At 39.5% G+C, this 18941-nt stretch overlaps 3 protein-coding genes across 4 annotated transcripts in view; all 3 read right to left on the reverse strand.

Moving 5' to 3' along the window:
* The window catches only part of zswim7 (zinc finger, SWIM-type containing 7), a 33138-nt gene extending 22136 nt beyond the window's left edge, over window positions 1–11002 (reverse strand). The window contains exons 1-4 of one of the 2 annotated variants that reach the window (XM_046838545.1): window positions 10597–11002; window positions 10438–10516; window positions 2197–2218; window positions 1112–1214 (exon numbers count right to left, since the gene is read on the reverse strand). In XM_046838545.1, the coding sequence (XP_046694501.1) occupies window positions 1112–1214; window positions 2197–2218; window positions 10438–10513 (201 nt within the window). In that variant the 5' untranslated portion in view covers window positions 10514–10516; window positions 10597–11002. Of the gene's footprint in view, window positions 1–1111; window positions 1215–2196; window positions 2219–10437; window positions 10520–10596 lie in introns of both variants that reach the window. The other variant, XM_046838544.1, reaches the window with a different exon arrangement.
* Window positions 11003–11398: 396 nt separating this feature from the next.
* nanos2 (nanos homolog 2) lies at window positions 11399–12535 on the reverse strand. The gene has a single exon (XM_046839572.1). It carries the CDS (start codon window positions 12340–12342, stop codon window positions 11809–11811), a length of 534 nt encoding a protein of 177 aa, XP_046695528.1. The 5' UTR covers window positions 12343–12535; the 3' UTR covers window positions 11399–11808.
* Window positions 12536–14584: 2049 nt separating this feature from the next.
* The window catches only part of abr (ABR activator of RhoGEF and GTPase), a 127911-nt gene continuing 123554 nt past the window's right edge, over window positions 14585–18941 (reverse strand). The window contains 3 exon segments of the mRNA XM_046839551.1: window positions 14585–15790; window positions 18114–18264; window positions 18806–18911. Of these exon segments, the coding sequence (XP_046695507.1) occupies window positions 15701–15790; window positions 18114–18264; window positions 18806–18911 (347 nt within the window). The 3' untranslated portion in view covers window positions 14585–15700.

An 18941-nucleotide genomic window follows, 5' to 3' on the forward strand; every position in this document is an offset into this window, starting at 1 on the left:
TGACCACTAAATGCCAAGCACAAAAAAATAAAAAAGCAAAATAAATAAAATAAAATAATAACGCTGGGGTGAAAAACAAGTGGACACAGGTTGTATATGAGCCTTTGTGGTCTATGTGATATGGAGACGTGATGACACACACGTGTACTTACATACGTATGTACATACGTATGCACACACGCACACGCACGCACACACACACACACACACACACACACACACACACACACACACACACACACACACACACACACACACACACGTGCACACAGTCGCAGTCTCATCCTGCATCCTCAGTCTAGGGTTAAAAAAACACACACACACACACACACACACACACACACACACACACACACACACACACACACACACACAGGCTGGTGTAGGGGGAGGTTAGACGAGCCAACGGAGGAACAAAAACATTAAATGAAAAAGGAAACGGTTCTTTTCTTTTCCTTTTAAATGTTTGTAGAAAGAACCATTTGTTCCACCAATTGCATTAATTACAAGAATTTACTTTTATATCCTAAAACAATGCATTCATATAAAAAACACATTGTGGTCCATACAAAAAAAAAAAACAACAAAAAAATAAAAACAATTACCAATAGTTTATTTTATAATAATTGCACTCGAATGATTATATATAATATAATATTAATAATATTATTGATTAGTATACATTCTTTAAAAATATATTATTATCAGTATTATTTTATCATGAATGTTTACCTTTTTGTGAAATATTTTGCAAATACAAAAAACATTTTATCAACTGTGAAAGAGTTTTTAAACAACGTAATTAAATGTCTTTTTTTCCCCTGTTCTATCAGTTAAGCTTATTTAAGCATTACAGTAATAATTATTGTAAATAAAAGTATTTACACAAAAACAAAAAGGTGGTCTATAAAATAAAAGGAAATACTATTATGTATATAAAAAAACATTTAACTTAAAAAAAAAAATTGAGATTTTTTTGCGGGAGTGTATGTTTGGTTAAACCTCTACACTTTGTTGTTTTGGTGGGTTTTTTGGTCCATGGAGAAGAAAAAAAATAAAAATAAAAACCTCCCTGAAGACTATGTAGGATTTGGATTAGGTCCTGTCATACCTGGAACACGACTCGACCACTGGGCGAGGATACGCGCGTTACAGCACGCTGATCCACCAGGTCCAAAGCCTGCAGGGTGCAGGAGCCAAATATAAACCTCAACCTGACACAGAGAGACAAAGAGATACAGGAAGTGCATTGAAACACATGACATCACTGAATTAAGTGTTTCAGACACATTATTAGCTTGATTTTACTGTAAGAGATCTGAACTTGATGATGAGACCTTGACATTTTGGAGAAACAAAAGAATAATAGAGGTGAAGCAAATTAATAATGATCGTAGAGTACAATATCCACATCTTACACTGATTATCCACAAAACTTCTGCTACTCGGAACTACGTTTCTAAGCAAACAGGAAGTCCCTGAAATTAGAATGGACATTAGGCCTCTGCATTCTGGTGGTTTAGTCAAAAAACATTAATTGAAAGTCCTTCAGCTTTGATCATCCGACCACAAAGTTTCTGAATTAAAAATAAAACTCACTTTCATTATAATAAAAGTGAAAGAAAAAAAAAAAAAAAAAGCTTTGCTATTAACATAGTCGTCATTTCTTTCCATTAGAAGTAACGACTCCAACCACACACCAGTCAGTCTAAATAAACGCTTTTTTTTTTTACTAAATGACTTTCACGGTGAAAGACACTAGCACTCTCCAACCACAAAGATTTTCCCACGTGTGCACCCTTCTGCCTCTCAAAGCCTGCAAAATGCCATGCAATATCCGCTAGCGGTAATCATGATGCTCGTTCGTCTTAATGTTCCCTTTGGAACTGCAGGGTGACTGCTAGCACGGCTTCATCAGGCGCTTTTATTCAGAAAATATCATTCTGAACGAGGCCCTGGATAATAGGAATATAAGCAGCCTTTGAAAAGCCCTGGTTTTCAGCTTAATACTGGAAAAAACCTGCTTGGAACAGATGAGATGTGCGGCGACTCGTGTTCAGCGGAATCAAATTAGTGTGGCCTTGATCACGAAATTGGCCATAATTACGCAATTTATTTGGAACGACACTGGGGGTTGAGACAAGAAGATAAACAGAGCCCAAAAATAATACAAATACAATGCAAATATATACTCACGCTATTAGGAGCTCATCTGGAACTAGAAGGGGGGGGAATAGAGGGGGAATAAAAGAAAAAGAAAATGATGAGCAATAGTTTATTGATGCAAAAGCACATTTAGGTTTAAAAAAACACACAAAGTGACTGAAAAAACACACAAAGTGACTGACAGATCTGTGTGTGGAAACACCTTGTTGATAAGAAGGTCAAAGGAAAATTATATCATTAGCTCGAGCAGCCAGGAAGGATACGCAATTAGGCCCATAAGTATTTGGACAGCCGCTTGATCACATGGGTTTGAAATAAAGAAAGAGTGCAGGTTGAAAAATGTTGGAAATTAGTATTCTCTTTTGCTTTTTTACAACCTCTACTATACACGGAGAGGCTGTATAAAAAATAAAAAAAGGGGGGTGGCGGGAGGGGGTTTGGGGGAGAATACGTTATCTATATTTGTATATCTGACCTCCACCATGTAATTATTTTTAGTGGATTTGATGATATTTTTAGCTTGTTTGGATTACCGGTACATACATATTATAGAATAAAAAATTATTGCTGTTTATGTTACTGCAAAAAAAATTAAGAATAAAAAATAATTTATTTACCCTTTTTAACAATCTTTTTTTGCTGCAAAAGTATATGGACAAACCAACAAACATACAAAGAATATATATATATATAAAATATTTTTTTTTTTTTTTTTTTTTTTTTAATCTTGGACATCCCCGTACTTCGTAGTACCATCAGGCCTTTACTTCAGCTGCTAGAAGCGTGTCTGATCTTTTTGCCTCCGCTTTTGTCTTCACTAAGTGGAAAGCGTGCTCAATTAGATAAAGGCCAGGTGACAGAATTAGACATTTAAGAAGCTCTTAGGCTGCTTGCGCAGAACGTTTTGGGTTGATATCCATTTGTATTTCGAAGAGCCATCAGATGTTCAGAATGAGAGCAGAAAGCTGCATGTACTTCCCAAAATTTGAAATATAATAAAAGAAGTATCGTTTCCTAAAGACCACAATAAAAGTGCTGAACAATTCATTTGTTAAATCCGTTGCGAAAATCCACCACATTCAAACACCAAAACTAAAAGTAAAACAAGTTTATATTTAAAAACACATACAAATACCGAAACAGCTCTCATTTAAAGGTCATCTCGAAGGCATCGGTGTAGAACCGCAGTACGGAGCAGCCCACAATGAGCAACATGTACGTCACATACAAAACAAATGAAGTGAAAGACAGAAAACCCTCAGGCTTTCAGTGATGTTTGTGCGTGTGTGGGGTACATCTCCCACGGAGTGTCCTGTCACATGCTTGTCTCTGTACGAGTGCTCTGTTTTAACCAGTGTTCCCTGCAGCTACACAATTATTTGGTTTTCAGATCTTTAATTGCATCTCGGTCTGTCTGACTGCTGGGGATTAGCCTTTAGACTGTATAACCAATAGAAACCTTTCGTTTGTAGGTGTGTTCATCATCACAGGTCTCTCTAAATGTATATGTTTTGTTATCTCTCACTCCGTCTGTCTGTTCCTCTTTTGCTCCAGTCAGTTGGTGATCATTCTGGTGCCCAAGCTCTATTTATGTAACAGTTCAATCCTTTGTTGTACAGGAAAAGTATGTCAATTTAAAGCTACAGACATAAATAAAAGCAAAACGTTTGTACGCTTGTAGACTCGATCGCGTTCCTCGTTACAGCTATCTCCACACCACCACGTTTCAGCCAGTTCACAATATTTCACACCCAGCTGTGGGAACAGATTGCTATCTCACACGTTCAGGAAAAAAAGGTAATGAACTGTTACTTTCCTTGTATCCTGGTTGGTGCTCTTAAAGAATAAATTGCGGGAGGGGGGTTAAGGGGCAGGGTTAAAATTAAATAAATGGAGCTCTATTGTAAATGTCTGACGCTTAAATAAAAATCAATAACTTCAACAGCATCCTTAATGTTTTTTTTTAATCCAAAATTCACAGTGGCAGCTCAGAAGTTCTGATCGGAAGGTTGTGAGTTCAAATCCCAGCACTACCAAGCTGTCACTGCTGGGCCCTTGAGCGAGGCTCTGAACTACTCAACTGCTCAGTATATATAGTAAACAGAATCATTGGCAAATACCAAGTTTCTTCTGGTTAAGTTACCTACATTACCCAAAATGTTGCTTTGCAAATTGCTTCATCAATCAATAGATAGCAGCCAATATCAATTAAAAAATATCTAATGTGTTAAAGGGTGAATTTTTCATTTCTGTCCTGTTTAAGCTTATTTTCAAACTGGAGCTTCCAAAGTTTCACCAACACAGAAAGATATAAATGTAAAACCTGGAAAGCCGAGCTCAGAGTCCAGGCTTTGTCAATAGACCAAACATAACACTATCTTGGTGTACGTTTGGTATGAGCCAGTAAAAAGTTTCCCCACTTCAGTAACAGCTTTCTGATTGGTTGAATTCAGCTCTCTCTAGTACATGACTAATAAAATGTCTGACAAATCAACAGCATGAGAGCAAATCTCAATGCTATAATCTCATCATGGCACATGAGCTGGGGAAAGAGTGAGAAATTTCCCCCCATCATGATTAGGGACTGGGCTTTTTCAGTTTCAGTGCAGTCAGACGCTTTATTTTTAGAGTCGCTATAAAAAAGTAAACCGAGGGCATGAAAAGTGCTCGCTTCTGATTGGCTGGAAGTTCTACGTTTGCTTTTTCTTTATTTTCCCCCCTTGACCACAGTAACATTCTCGAATCTGATTAGTCAAGTGTTGAATAAAATGCTATTCATACGTTTAAGCTTTTGGGATGTAACCATGGCAACAAGAATGAAAAATCTGTTCAAACGGTTCTAATGTGACTGTAAAGAAAAAACGGTTCTGTCAGATTAAAGCTTTTAACTGAACAATAAATGTTTAGAGCTTTACCTTTTTTTTTTATATCTTATCTAGATGAAAACCTCAAGTTGCGGTAAGTGCCCAGAGCATCAAGAAACCTATCTGGCTTATCTAATATGTAAAGTATCTCACAAAAGCAGAGGTGGCAAAAGTACACACATCCTTCACTTAAGAGGAAGTACAGATACGCATGTTTTAAAAGACTCTGTTAAAAGTTGAAGTACGGACTAATCTTTTTTACTTAAGTTAAAGTAAAGAAGTTAGGGCTCTGACATGTACTTAAGAAAAAGGTAGTCATTAATACTACCTGTGTCACGATGCTGTCAATCGATTAAAATATTAAATATTTAATTTTAACTAATAAATGTTTTATCTGCTCTAAATGTAGCATAAATGAATATTTAGTTTTTAATACTCTAATCAACATGGCCATGGAGGAATATGGATGCTTTATGCACATGTATGTTTATTATTAGTGAAACCAAACTTAACATAGAGAATAAACACAAAATATTCTTTTAAATGTTTTGAAGTAATTATAGTTTTTTTAATTACTTAAATCATCAGGACACCAAACGGAACTTTTTCTATGTTTCCACACGGACGGTTAATGAGGTGATACCGGAGAAACTATACCTCTTATAACTTCCATAAAAATTACATCATCAGAGAATAATCATAGACATTTCAAGCTTTTCTATTCATATATTTATTATGTTTGTGAGGCGAGTATTCACTGAGATTCAAGTTGTTTTATTTGTGTGTTTGTGAAACGAGATGACAGAGACGGCAGAGAGCGCCCCCTGTCTGTTTTCTTTATTTTAGACAAAAGCGCAGCGTTTTGTTGTTATTGAGAGTTACAAATAAAATGAGACCCTTTACAGATTTGAATTATGTATTGCTATTATCTGTACGATTTAAAACACAGAGTTATTGAAGTTTGTTTTGGTATTATGAAGAAAAAAAAGGCCACAAAACGCGCCGGCGCGTTTGTAGACCCCATCAGGTTAATTGCCCAATGTGTGCATCATGGCGGATTTCAGGGCTAATTTGAGACTTTAGTAAAAATAAATGTTTAATTATTACAAATATTTTTGGCTGAAGTTTATTTATTTTATATCTGAGTAAAGAAATGACGTCATGAATAAAATGTTGAGCTGAAGGTTTTAATTTCGTCTCATTTCTATATATTTATGTTTTTATAAAAACGGTCGACGAGAAATGCGTGCTGCATTAATCAGGCGTTAATAAAATCTGTGCTGTTACAATTAATTTGCGCATATATACACATTACTACAAAACAAAATTTCACTTGTTATCTAATGAATGTATCTGAACATCCACCATATAGAACACAAGCAGAGAAAAGATGATGACTGAAAACAGACATTCTTCATCACCTGATCACCATGTTCACGTCGCTGACACCCTCTGTCTCATCCACATTATCCCCAGACTTGTTGTTGCTTTCTGCCTTGCTGATTTTTAGCTTCATAAACTAGTCTACATCTGTGGTGTGTAAGAGCCAGGAAATGATACACCAGTGATAGATAGAAAAAGCCACGCAATGACAGGAAATAGGTTGATGGGCTGAAATCGGTGTGCAATGAGAAGATCATGTCACCAAATAGATTCAAACTAAAGTAACAAGTCTGGTTTAAAATTGTAAGAAGTAGAAAGTACAGATATTTGTGTAAAAATGTAATGTACTGATACCAGTAATATTTTGTGTGAGCACCATTGTTATCTGGCCCTGCCTAAATCCTCCTGGCGATGAAATTCACCAGAGCTGCACAGGCTGATCCTCTTTCACTCCTCCATAATGACATCACAGAGCTGCTGGATGTTAGACACACCTCCCACCTGCAGATGTCCCTACAGGTGCTTAATAGGGTTCAGGTCTGGAGACATACTTGGCCACTCCATCACCCTCACCTTCAGCAAGGCAGTTTCATCTTAGGGGAGTTTGTGGTTGTTACTTTGTTAAACTGCTGTCTGGCTGGTACAGTTTCTGAAGGGGGGCATCATGTGCTGCTTCAGAATGTCACAGTACATGTTGGAATCCTCAATGAACCGCAGCTCCCCAGTACCAGCAGCACTCATGCAGCCCCAGACCATGATGCTACCACCACCATGCTTGACTGCAGGCAAGACATAATTTTCTTGGTTCTCCTCACCAGGACGTCACCACACATGCTGGACACTATCTAAGCAAAACAAGTTTATCTTAGACTCATCAGACCACAGGGCATGGTTCCAGTAATTCATGCTCTTGGACAGGTTGTCTTCAGCAAACTGTTTGCAGGCTTTCGTGTAAAGCTTCTTCTTGGACTATGGCAATGCAAACCGACTTGTTGCAGTGTGCGGCCTACGGTCTTATAAACAACTTTGATGGACCTGTTCTGAGTGGAACCAATCTTGGAAAACCTCTGTATGACCAGTTTAAGGGTTTTACCGATCATCTTATAGCCTCAGCACAACTGTAGTTCTTGAATCCTCAGAGAGTTCTTTGCCATGAGGTACCATGTTAAACATCCAGTGGTCAATACGAGAGAATTGTACTCAAATTTTTATATGGTTACATGACATACAGCTGTTATCACTTAGGGTGTACTCACTTTTGCTGTCAGTTAATTAAACAATAATATCTGTATGCTGATTTATTATGGACAGTAAATATGTACTGCTACAGAAGCTGCACATTGACTAAAATATATCCAAGTTTAGTTTCTATTGTTCCTTCACCGTGTCTCCACCTTGTGTCACTTTTAGAAACTGCAACAGAAAACTATGACCACGTGCCTATTATTGTTTTGGTTTCCTTTTGCTGCCAAAACCAGGAGCTCGTCTGTGCCTCGGCCGCCCACAACCCTGTCGCCGGTTCACCATTGTTCCTTTCTTGGACCACCTTTGATAGATACTGCCCACTGCAGACTGGGAACATCCCACAAGAGCTGCATTTTTGAAAATGCTCCAACTCAGTCGTCACAATGTGTCCCTCAAACTCGCTCGAATCCTTACTCTCACCCATTTTTCCTGCTTCTAAAACATCAACAAAAAGTTCACTTGTTGCCTAATATGTACCTCCAACTAACAGATGCCATGATGAAGAGATAATCAGTGCTATTTACTTTACCGCTCATAATATCATATCATAATGTTATGCCTGGTCAGTGTAACCATAATCTACACATGAATCATTGGGGTGTTGCTTATTTATATTTTTAAGCACTTAAATCAATACAAAGCGCCATGTAGATGCATTGTGTACATAAGGGATAAAAATCAATGTGGCATCCCGGGAGAATAATCAACACAAATCAGGTTTAAGAAATCAAAACACATGATAAAGCTATTTTCAATTGCAGGTTTTTAAATCTGATACACTAATACGCAGGTGCATCATGGAATCACTAGTCGAGTGTCGATTCATTCTAATTTTTTTGTGTCTGGATCCAAACTAATAAAATAACAAACCTTGACCTTGAGACATTGATTAAAACAGACCACCAGGTCTCAGACCACCAAGGTGAGAAAAAAGTGCAATTGGGTGACTATCTGCCTCGCTGAACACCTTCTATGTTCGGTTTGATGCAAGCAACACCTTTCCTGCAGAGGAAAAAAAAACAGGTGGACTGCTTCAGCTGCTCGCTAACCATCTCTGTGCCTGACAAGATCTTGATGATGGAGACACATGACTGTGCTTTTAAAGCATGCACCAGCGGTGGACTGAAGCAGCAGGCTGAGGAACTGCTTCTACCAAATAAAATGTAACGCAGAAATTTCAACTTTTTTGCCTCACTGACCTCACACAAAGCTTAAAGTCACTCGGCGGACATGTCTGGCATTATTGGGCATGTCAGGATATTTATAAAGGCACTACTACCACTGTCACGCTCTATATTTTTATACTCTATATGTCTTCTAGTGACATCATTCCTTTCCACTCTTCTCCTGTATTAATCTAATGATCGTTTTAACATACAATTGCTGTACGTTACTGTAGATTTGCACCAGACTTTTTGTCGCATGAGCAGATTGCGACATCTAGTGTTCAAACAGTGAAACATCCTTAAAGATCACTACAAGAATGCTGACAGCACAAATTTTAACATTTCTTTTATTGCGTCATTACGCATCATTAGACCAGCAGAATGGTGGTTTTTTTTTTTTTTTTAGAGTTATAATAAATAATAAAGTAAATTATTACTTAATTGTGATTACTCAGTAGGTGTTTTGTGATTGGTCTAAATAACGCTCCAATTTCTCTGTACCAATGAATTTTGGATTTTGAAAAGAGGCTGATTGAGGAATCTGTCATTGTTTCATGGACGATGAAGTGCTGTTCGTCAGTAAGTGTGGAAAAAAAACAAAGACGACTTGTTTGAGCTTTAAACTTGCAGCGATTGAGTTTTAAAATCACACACAGTTTCTGTCTGCTGGAGTTGAAATGCCACTGATGAACTGCTTTTAACCATTAGAATGTGATGAAAGTCAGTAGGAGTAAGACAGAGTACATGTGTGTGAATGAGAGGGAGGGCAGTGGAGTGGTGCGGTTGCAGGGAGAAGAGGTGGAGAAGGTGGAGGAGTTCAGGTACCTGGGTTCAACAGTGCAAAGTAATGAAGAGTGTGTTAGAGAAGTGAAGAAAAGAGTGCAGGAAGGGTGGAGTGGGTGGAGAAGAGTGATAGCAGGAGTGATTTGTGATAGTAGGGTATCTGCAAGAGTGAAAGGGAAAGTTTATAGGACTGTGGTGAGACCTGAGATGTTGTATGGATTAGAGACAGTGGTATTGAGTAAAAGACAGGAGGTGGAGCTGGAGGTAGCAGAGCTGAAGATGTTGAGGTTTTCGTTGGGAGTGACAACGATGGACAAGATTAGAAATGAGTTTATTAGAGGGACAGCGCATGTAGGACGTTTTAGAGACAAGATGAGGGAGGTGAGATTGAGATGGTTTGGACATGTGCAGAGGAGGGACATGGGGTATATCAGTAGGAGAATGCTGAGGATAAAGCCACCAGAAAGGAGGAAAAGAGGAAGACCAAGGAGGAGGTTTATGGATGTGGTGAGGGAAAACATGCATTGGTGTGAAAGAGGCAGATGTAGAGGACAGGGGAGTATGGAGACGGATGATCCGCTGTGGCGCCCCCTAATGGGAGAAGCCGAAAGAAGAAGAAGAAGAAGAAGAAGAAGAAGAAGAATGTGGTAACTCTGTTCAGCATCATATCAACTCTTTCTTACAACAACATGCTTATTTGGTACATAAGTAGTATATATCAGTCAGACCTGGTGGATTTGTAATCCTAATCCTATGTTATTGGAGTACAAAGAATATTATATTAATTATATTAAGTCTGCTAAATGCATTTCTATAATGTCAATACTTACTTTGGGATTTCTCTAAATAAGTCTTGTGAAGGTCTTTGAGGAGCTGCTCAGCAACAGCAGGCAAACAGGTAGCCATTTTCTGCTGAAATATAACAGGACATTATATAATTTTGTTTATTACTAAATTATTAGTTATAAATCATTAGTAAATGTTCCTACCTCGAAAAAACGCACACAAAGTTCCTCTCTTTACACCGACATGTCGAGAAATACTGTCTGACCTGAAAACTGTGTCCCAATCGGATAGTCTAATCTAGTTCACTACTTGTCGCGCGCTAGTCACTACTGCAGCAGGATATACATATAGACTCCCAAGTGTCCCTACGTAGAAAATAGGAAACCATTTGGGATTGAGCCAAACGAACAGAACGCTAATAACACGTTACCACACGTACGGATACATGGAGTTAGCCTGTTAGCACGCAAACTGCCATGTTAGATTACAGCTAAAATTACATGGATTATAGCTGTCATTTATTACAAAGATAATTTCGCATTAAAATACAAGTATTTTATTAACAAACAAGCGAATTTCCCGCGTAACGAAACAAACTTCACCAGGAGGAAGCGGAAATAGCAAGAGAAGGATGACGGGATTTGTAGTCCAATCGTATGCTATTTAGGGAAATGTAGGATTCTTTATTAGTATTTCTATTATTTATTAATCGCTTATTAATTTGAGCGATAAAAAAATAATAGAAATACTTATTAATACAATACATTATTATAATTATATAATATAATCTGTTACGGCGAGAGGCCAGTAGTTTACATATTTGGAGCCAGTGGGTAACTGCGCCATCTTGTGGACATCCTAAAAACTAAAAACGAAAAAGTAAATCTATAATTGTAACGAGTATAATAAACATGTAATTCTAAAATAAAATAAAATAAATTACTAGGTATATATTGCTTTTTGTGTTTTTATTAAAAACCCTGGACAAACATCACCTCCGGGTTGTAAAACTGATATTAAACGCAGGGCTGAAAGATTGACTTCAACTGAGGTATTTATTGGAAAGAAAATTTGTAGTAAAAAAATTAAACTTTTATATATAAAAAAAACAAACAAAGAAATGAAACGAAATAAAATGGAAAATAAAGATACACGTGTTTTACTGTCGAAACACTATACAAACTTTTTTTTTTTTACAAAAAATAACAATAAAACAAGCAAACAAACAAACACAAAAAACGTTTATAATATAACTTTGTGCAAAACTTGGGAACATAATAATACAAAAAAACATTTATCTTCTATAGAAAAACTTTAAAAAATATATATATATTAAAATATTTATATATTTATATATATAAAAAAATAACTTCGTCTGAAAGGTAATGTTTGTCAGAACAGAACATCTGGAGGGTTCACATGTTGACTTCGGAGTCGGTCTGAACGGAAACCTCGTTCACGAGCTTCAGGTACCGCGATCCCGTCTCGGGCGCACTGTCGCAGGGTTGACCGTGCGCGCGCAGGGGGCAGTAGTGTCGGGTGTGCGCCGCGTCCCCGGTGGCGCCGCAGATCGGACACACGTAGTTCCTAAGTACGGGACACACCACGCGGCCGTTGCGCGCCTTCAGCCGGTGACTCGTGTAGATTTCCGCGGTCTCTCCGTTTTGCTTGCAAAACCCACACATCACCTTCTCTCTTTCCGACCTCGTGCCCGCACTGTCCTGCGAGGTCCACGACGCCCGCCGCGCGCCGCCACGTGACGGTCCCGCGCGCCGATCAGCGTGGTTCCCGAGGTCCGGCCACGCGCCCTCCGGGGAAGACCGGACGTGCCCGGCGACGTCGCCCGCGCGCGCCATCCGCGCCACCATGGCTCGGAGACCCAGATAGTCGTTCCACACGTGGAAGTCCTCGGATGGACTGTCTCGCATCGCGAAGCTCCGGTGCGTCATGTCTCGGGTGGTGCGTGAACGTTGGCGAGCGCGCGCTTGCCCGTACTTATACACGCGACCTTGCAACAGTGTAACGCCGAATGTCTCGCGCGCACGCTTTCATTATGCCCAGGTATTACAGGTAACCTTTGGGTCACCTTGAGGGATGTCTTATGCATTCAGGAGATGATGCTCGTCCCAATTATTGCATGCACAAGTGCGTAATTGGCGCTCGTAATAATTACATAATAACAACAATGATAACAACATCAGCACGTGCATCTTCAGTTCCTGTGAGGTCAGACATTCAAAAAAGGTCCCGACTGGGTCACGGTGTCTTCTCAGACTGCATGTCTGCGAGTGGACTGAACAACAACATTGTATCACAAAACTATGCGTGAGCTGGGTTCACGTCTGTGTATAGGATGGTTGGGGGTTGTGTGTGTGTGTGTGTGGTGAGGGTTAGTATAGCTTTTTGACTATTGATATGCAATCTAATGCTAATACAAAACAGCATTATATTGTTCATGTGCACATCCAGTAGAACAGTAGACGTTTTATTGAGCATCAGTAGCTGGTTGTTGCTGGTTAGAGAAATCCAAGTAGGTGGGTTGAAGGAAGACATTGATCGTGCTAAATGAAATGTTTAGTGATCCGTATCGGTCGGTACGGCCACATTGAAGCCACAAGCGGATATCACAGGTGCATTGTGGGTACAAGAGAAAAGGACATCAGTACATGTGCTGGACGTTCAGCGTGGACTTTCTATAAACCGTGCGCTTGAGCTTCAACTTCTCCCAAGCATAAGGATACAAATCACACGTTTTCATCCTGAGCCCAGTCAAGAGGTGGAGAAGTCTAGGAACATGACGATAATGTAGAACTCGTATTGTGACGCTAAGATGAGGCTTCGTGGATGCAGATTTGAAGATTTCCAAACAACGGTTCTAAACAACTGCTTATAATTTCTTGCAGTTGTGGGTGTAAAATGGGATGGGTTTTTTTTTTTTTACATTCTGGATTGATCCATCCATCCACTGATCAATTCATCCACTACAAAGTATCATAAACAGGAGCCTGAGGATCTGTGAAAATCAGAGGCACGAGGGACCCATAGCAGACAGTCAGTTAAACACTAACACACACTTTTTAGACCAAGGAGGAAACCAGAGGAAACCCTCCCAAAACACAACAAGGTAATTCCAAGATTTACCATGAACCCCAAAAGACCCACTTTTGTATGAACGCTAAATAATATTAGTCATAAAAACTTATCATATAAAGTCATAAGTCAAGATCCCGATTATTTTTTACGAGTTAATTAATTGATTGATGATAAAAGCAGTCTGCTCTAACAATGTTTCTTTTAGCACGGGTATAAAAGCTTTGTTACTCGACACGTCACTAATAACTTGTGTGCAGAATAGCGGTTTTCCTGAAGAATTCCTGCTCCTTCTGATACGTGTGTAAGTGTATGAGAAAACCGTGTGTCCCAGTGTGCATGTGATACAATAGTTTCATCTGAGGATTGAATCAAATACTGATTCTGGTATCTGTAACTTTATATTGTTTTGTTTTTTTAAATCAGAGTATACAAAAATACCCTGATGATGACCTTAGACCCTAGACCTTGAACTTGGTTATTAGAACGAGATGCCGACATTCCCAATTTAACACTGTCCCAAAGCAGCTTCACAGCAATAAATCCATTACAGATCATGTCTTGCATCATAAATTATTCCCTATAAGTTTGTCCCTAATGAGCGAGACAGTGGCAAAAGTCGGCAGGGGAAAAACTCTTGGTACAAGGAAGAAACCTTGAGAGGAACCAGACTCAATGTGGATGACACCAAACGTCCATCATTGGGTGAGCAACCAATGGAGACTTAAATGCAAAACCAAGCCATTAAAGACTATAAATTGCTCAGTCTGAGTCGGAGTCAGTCGGGCACTCCGGCTTCCCAACATCTCTGTAAAACGTGAAGGATGTATTTCACTGTACACGTGACAAAAATATCATTTTTCTCTTATATAAAAGGTTCAGTTGTAGCAGAGCTCAAAAGGTAGAAAGGAAGGTTCCATGATGCTACAGAATATTAATGATGAGTAGGTTGGTCATTTCAGTATCAGTATATAGAGGTACCACATTATTGGGAAAAATTATACATCAATATTAAACATAAAACCCGAAACGAGAGAAATTTTTGAAATCGATATATTCATTGATATGAATCTTGACATGAAAGACAACAAAAGCACTCACTGAGCTGTACACTTTTATTTATTATTACTAAAAAAACAAACAAAAAATAAAACTCTCACGTCGACAATCATCCTTAGCGGAAACGTGACATATGTAATATCTTTACAGCAAAAAAAATAAAGTAAAATACAATATTAAAAAACATCGTCAAGGAGTTTCAGATATTAAACAGTGCTGATCAGGAGAACGTCACTGGTAGAGTTGCGACGTTTCATTTTTCCGATCATGGAATGGGGGTTTAAAAAAAAAGAAGAAAAGATCGATAAAAGAGAGGAAATTTGCCTCTCGTGTCCGTCTCGATACTTCGGGTCGGACAAGCAGGAGATGCGAAAGGATCCGTGTGTATTAGCGGATAGATCACTGAGGATCCGAAAATCAGGTCGATTCAATGTTTATTTAAAGAAGTAAATCTGATAAAAAATAAAATGTCACCAAAAAACCTTCAAACTATGATGTACTGGACTGTACAGGCACACGTATAGACTATATTTATAATAAATAAGGATCTCGGCCTTTGGAATGGTCAGGAAACGTCTGCTTTTCTACACAGAATAAAATATGACCAGCCAAGGACAGAGTTCCCATTGAAGCCTCAGCTTGGAGGACAAAAAAAACCAAACGCAAGGACGCAGACACACACACACTCACTCACACACATACATAAACGCACGCTCGCGGTGTGCAAAAGCCGAAAAAGGAAACCGTTAAACAAATAATATATGTAGGAAATGCAGATATGGTGTGTGTGTGTGTGTGTGTGGATGCTTTCTGTAATGCCTCAATAATAAAAACTGGAAAAGAAAAAGGAAAAGCAGAGTTGGAACACACCAGACTTCTGCACCGACGTCACTGAACTGGGCTGGCAAACTCCCCACGTTCAAAAACCAGTCGTCTTCCTCCATTTCCAGCTCTCCGTCTGGCGCAGGGTGGGTGTGGCCTCTGCTCGGTCTGCCGCTCATGCACACGATGACGACAGGAGGGATGAAGGGAGGTGTACGGAATGTTCCGGGGTGTCCCCTTGCACGAGTTTGGATTCTGTACAGGAAATCGATAATGGTGTTTTGGAGGGAACGGGAGGAAGTGTCTGTGCTTGGAGGAGGGGAGGGGAAGGGGGAGTTAAACGTCCGTGGAGAAATAGAGCGTGTTCCTCTTCAACTCGGCGAAGGAGATGGGAGGATGCTGTAGGTAGTAGAGCAACACCTGGACCTGGGAGATAGAGAAGACAAGAGTCATCGCATGAAGACGAAAACGGAACGTCTCGACGTTACTCACAATCCTGTCTGATTATTTGCACGAGCGGAGCAGCGGCGCTTTATTTCTTCCTGTTTACCCTTTTTTACGTTTAGTGTCTTACCGTTCCGCATTTAGTCCCCGTTTGCTCTTATAATAACCTCCACTCTTCTATGTTCCACTAGATTTTGTGCTCATTCAGCTACAGGGGTGTTAGTAAAGTCAGGCACTGATGTATTCCAGTGTTCCGAATGACCCTGAAGGTGTTCAGTAGGTAAAATCTTCCACTCCAGCCCAGGTACATCATATCTACATGGAGCTCTCTTTGTGCACAGATGCATTGTCATGCTGGATCAAGTTTGGGTCTCCTAGTTTAAATGAAGGGAAAATATAAAGACACCTTATACAACTGTGTGCCTTAAATGGCTGGAACAGTCGGGTGTCCCAATACATTTGGTCAGACAGTGAGCCTGGCTCAAAGTAAGCAGATCGTCTTTAGAAGGTCATGAGTTCAAATCCCAGCGTCATCAAGCTGATACTGCTTGAGCAAGGCCCTTAATCCTGCTCAGTAAAAATACTGCTCAGTCAAAAGTCGCTCTGCCAAATACCATAAATGAGAATGCATGAAAAGATCTGGGGGCAAAAAAGTTATCGTTTGTTACAGCACTCATTTGCTACTTAATGTCCTGGAAATCTTCTAAACTGATTTGCTTTTTCTTGTAGTTCACAGGATGGCCACTAGAGGCCACTGTAACAATACTAACATGGTCCTATTGATTCGAGTTGGAAAATCTGAGCACATAGAGACCACGTCTATGAGGTTTTATGTGTGTGTGTGTGTGTGTGTGTGTGTGTGTGTGTGTGTGTGTGTGTGAGAGAGAGAGATAATTTTTATAACCCAACCAAACAATTCATGTTCAAACCTGGCAAATGAAAGCACAGCTCTAATGCCACGGAGAACATGTGAACACAGCAGACAAAAAGAAATATCGCAAATTCGATAAAAACCCAAAGCCAGGACGTGACAAAATTAAATCACACCTATGTTTCCTGTCATGATCAAGAAGTTTGCTGAGCCTTTGTGAAAATCTAAACTATTTTTTTACCCCAATATATTTATACTGTAAACTAGGAGCAAAACGATACACAAAATCCACAGTTCGGAGCGTAGAGGGAAGAATGAAATTCAGTAGTTTACATTTGTTAGACCCCATTTTGCTAATACAGACGTGTATGTAAGTGTGTGCGTGCGCGTATGTGTGAATAACCGTTTTTCTTCCTTCCACCCTTCATTGATTCACTCCTTCGATATGTGGAATTGTCATGATTTTCTCCTTTTAAGAGAAATTCTTGAAGCTAGACACAAAACTCTAAAGAATCTATAGCGTTAGCCACTAGTCACTTCCTCGTTAGCGGCTAACGCTGATGCAGCGGATTCTTCAGCGTTTTAATGCTTGTGCAAAACAAATCTTATTTCCGGTACGGAGTGAGTATCCACAGTGACACTGTGCTAACTCTAGTTTCTTTATTTATTCCCCCTGCCATTGTTGTGTATGTTTCCGAGTTTAATAGTAATAATAATAATAAATGCGTTCAAAGTGTGAGGCGGAGACTAAAACTCGCCGTATGCCACTTTCTTGAGGGAATTCAGATTTAAACTGTTTTGCATGTGAAAAAAATTGCATTTAGTACACGCGTACTGTTAAACCCCTACTATATACACACCTGGCAGACCTCCAGCACTCTTCCAAAAACCCAAATACAGCTGTGGGATTATTTAGACCTCTGGACCAAAGACAGAATCACCAGCAGCATGGGAGCGACGAGCAAAACACACACACAAGCACAAGGCCACAGAAGACCACACGGGAAAAGTAACCCCTTTTAGGCATATGGCTATAACATATACGTGTGGCATTCTGGGAAAACCCTTCCGATGCTGTGCAACTGATATTTTTGTACTTTATTGTAGTCTGAAATATGAAAATTCCTAAATCGAAAGGTTTTGCTGGTATTTTAATGACGAGGAAAAATAATAATAGGAACATTATAGCCATAATAAATCATAGTACTTTGGATACTTAAGTACATTTGAAGGCAAATTCTTATGTACTTTTACTTTTTAGTATTATTTTACCTTGTGTATCTCCACGTTAACTCGGGTCTTTGGTTTGTGTACTTCGTACTACCACCACTGATTGTTTTTTTTTACACAGGACAAGCGGCTTTGCAGCTCGGATGGTGTTTTAAAGGTTATAAAAGAAAAAACTTTGCTTGTGTGTGTGTGGTGTGTTCTTACCTGTGCCATGACATCATGGGACCAGATATCAGAGGCCAGTGTGAGGTGGGGTTTGTTGCTTTCGGATTCGGACGGTCTCAGGAGCGTAGGGCCGAACACCGTGGCCAGGTTGTGCAGCGACATTTTATTCACTGGTTCCTTCTCCGCCACTCTGCTCAACAAAAAAAAAAAAATCGCCAATGTTATTTCCATATCCTAACACGAAAGGCAGAGGCAGTTTGGGGAATTCGAAACTCTGGGGTGAATCGTTTTTAATGGACATGGCAGACGATGTAAATTTTAGTCCAATCGCAACCCCTTTAGGGATGACACGCTTTGATCGTTCCACCTGCATCCAAACACTTCATCATAGATTATAGGATGAATATGAGCAAATTCTTTAGGTATTAAACACTGTATATCACAGCTACACTTTATATACTGTCTGGGCAAAAGTATTGGGACACCCAAGCTTTTCCAGCCAGATGTGCTTCTTTCCTTCGAACTGTTTCCACAAAGTTGGAAGCGCACAAATGTATAGAATGTCTTTGGATGAAGTGCATCATGAAGATATGCTTTAAGTGGGTCAGAGTGGAAGATCTTGAGTGGCCTGCTACAGAGCTCTGACTTCATCCCAAGCCTCCTCGCGTCACCTAAACCAGCACCTGACTTTGGCTGAATGATAACAGTATGAGTGTATGAGTGTGTTGTACCTCTTAAGGTGCTCCAGTAAGGTGAGAAAGGTGATGAGGTTGGGGTCAGGTAGAGAGCGCAGCAGGTGCATCATGCAGTTCTCCTTGGCTGCGGGATCAGACAGAGCTGCGAAAACACACACGGACACGTCAATAT

This window comes from Silurus meridionalis, chromosome 25, assembly GCF_014805685.1.
Source record: "Silurus meridionalis isolate SWU-2019-XX chromosome 25, ASM1480568v1, whole genome shotgun sequence".
NCBI classification, from domain to species: domain Eukaryota; kingdom Metazoa; phylum Chordata; class Actinopteri; order Siluriformes; family Siluridae; genus Silurus; species Silurus meridionalis.

Excerpts from the sequence above, each read along its gene's own strand:
- nanos2 (XM_046839572.1), bottom strand. The coding sequence starts at position 12,342 with ATGACGCACCGGAGCTTCGCGATGCGAGACAGTCCATCCGAGGACTTC.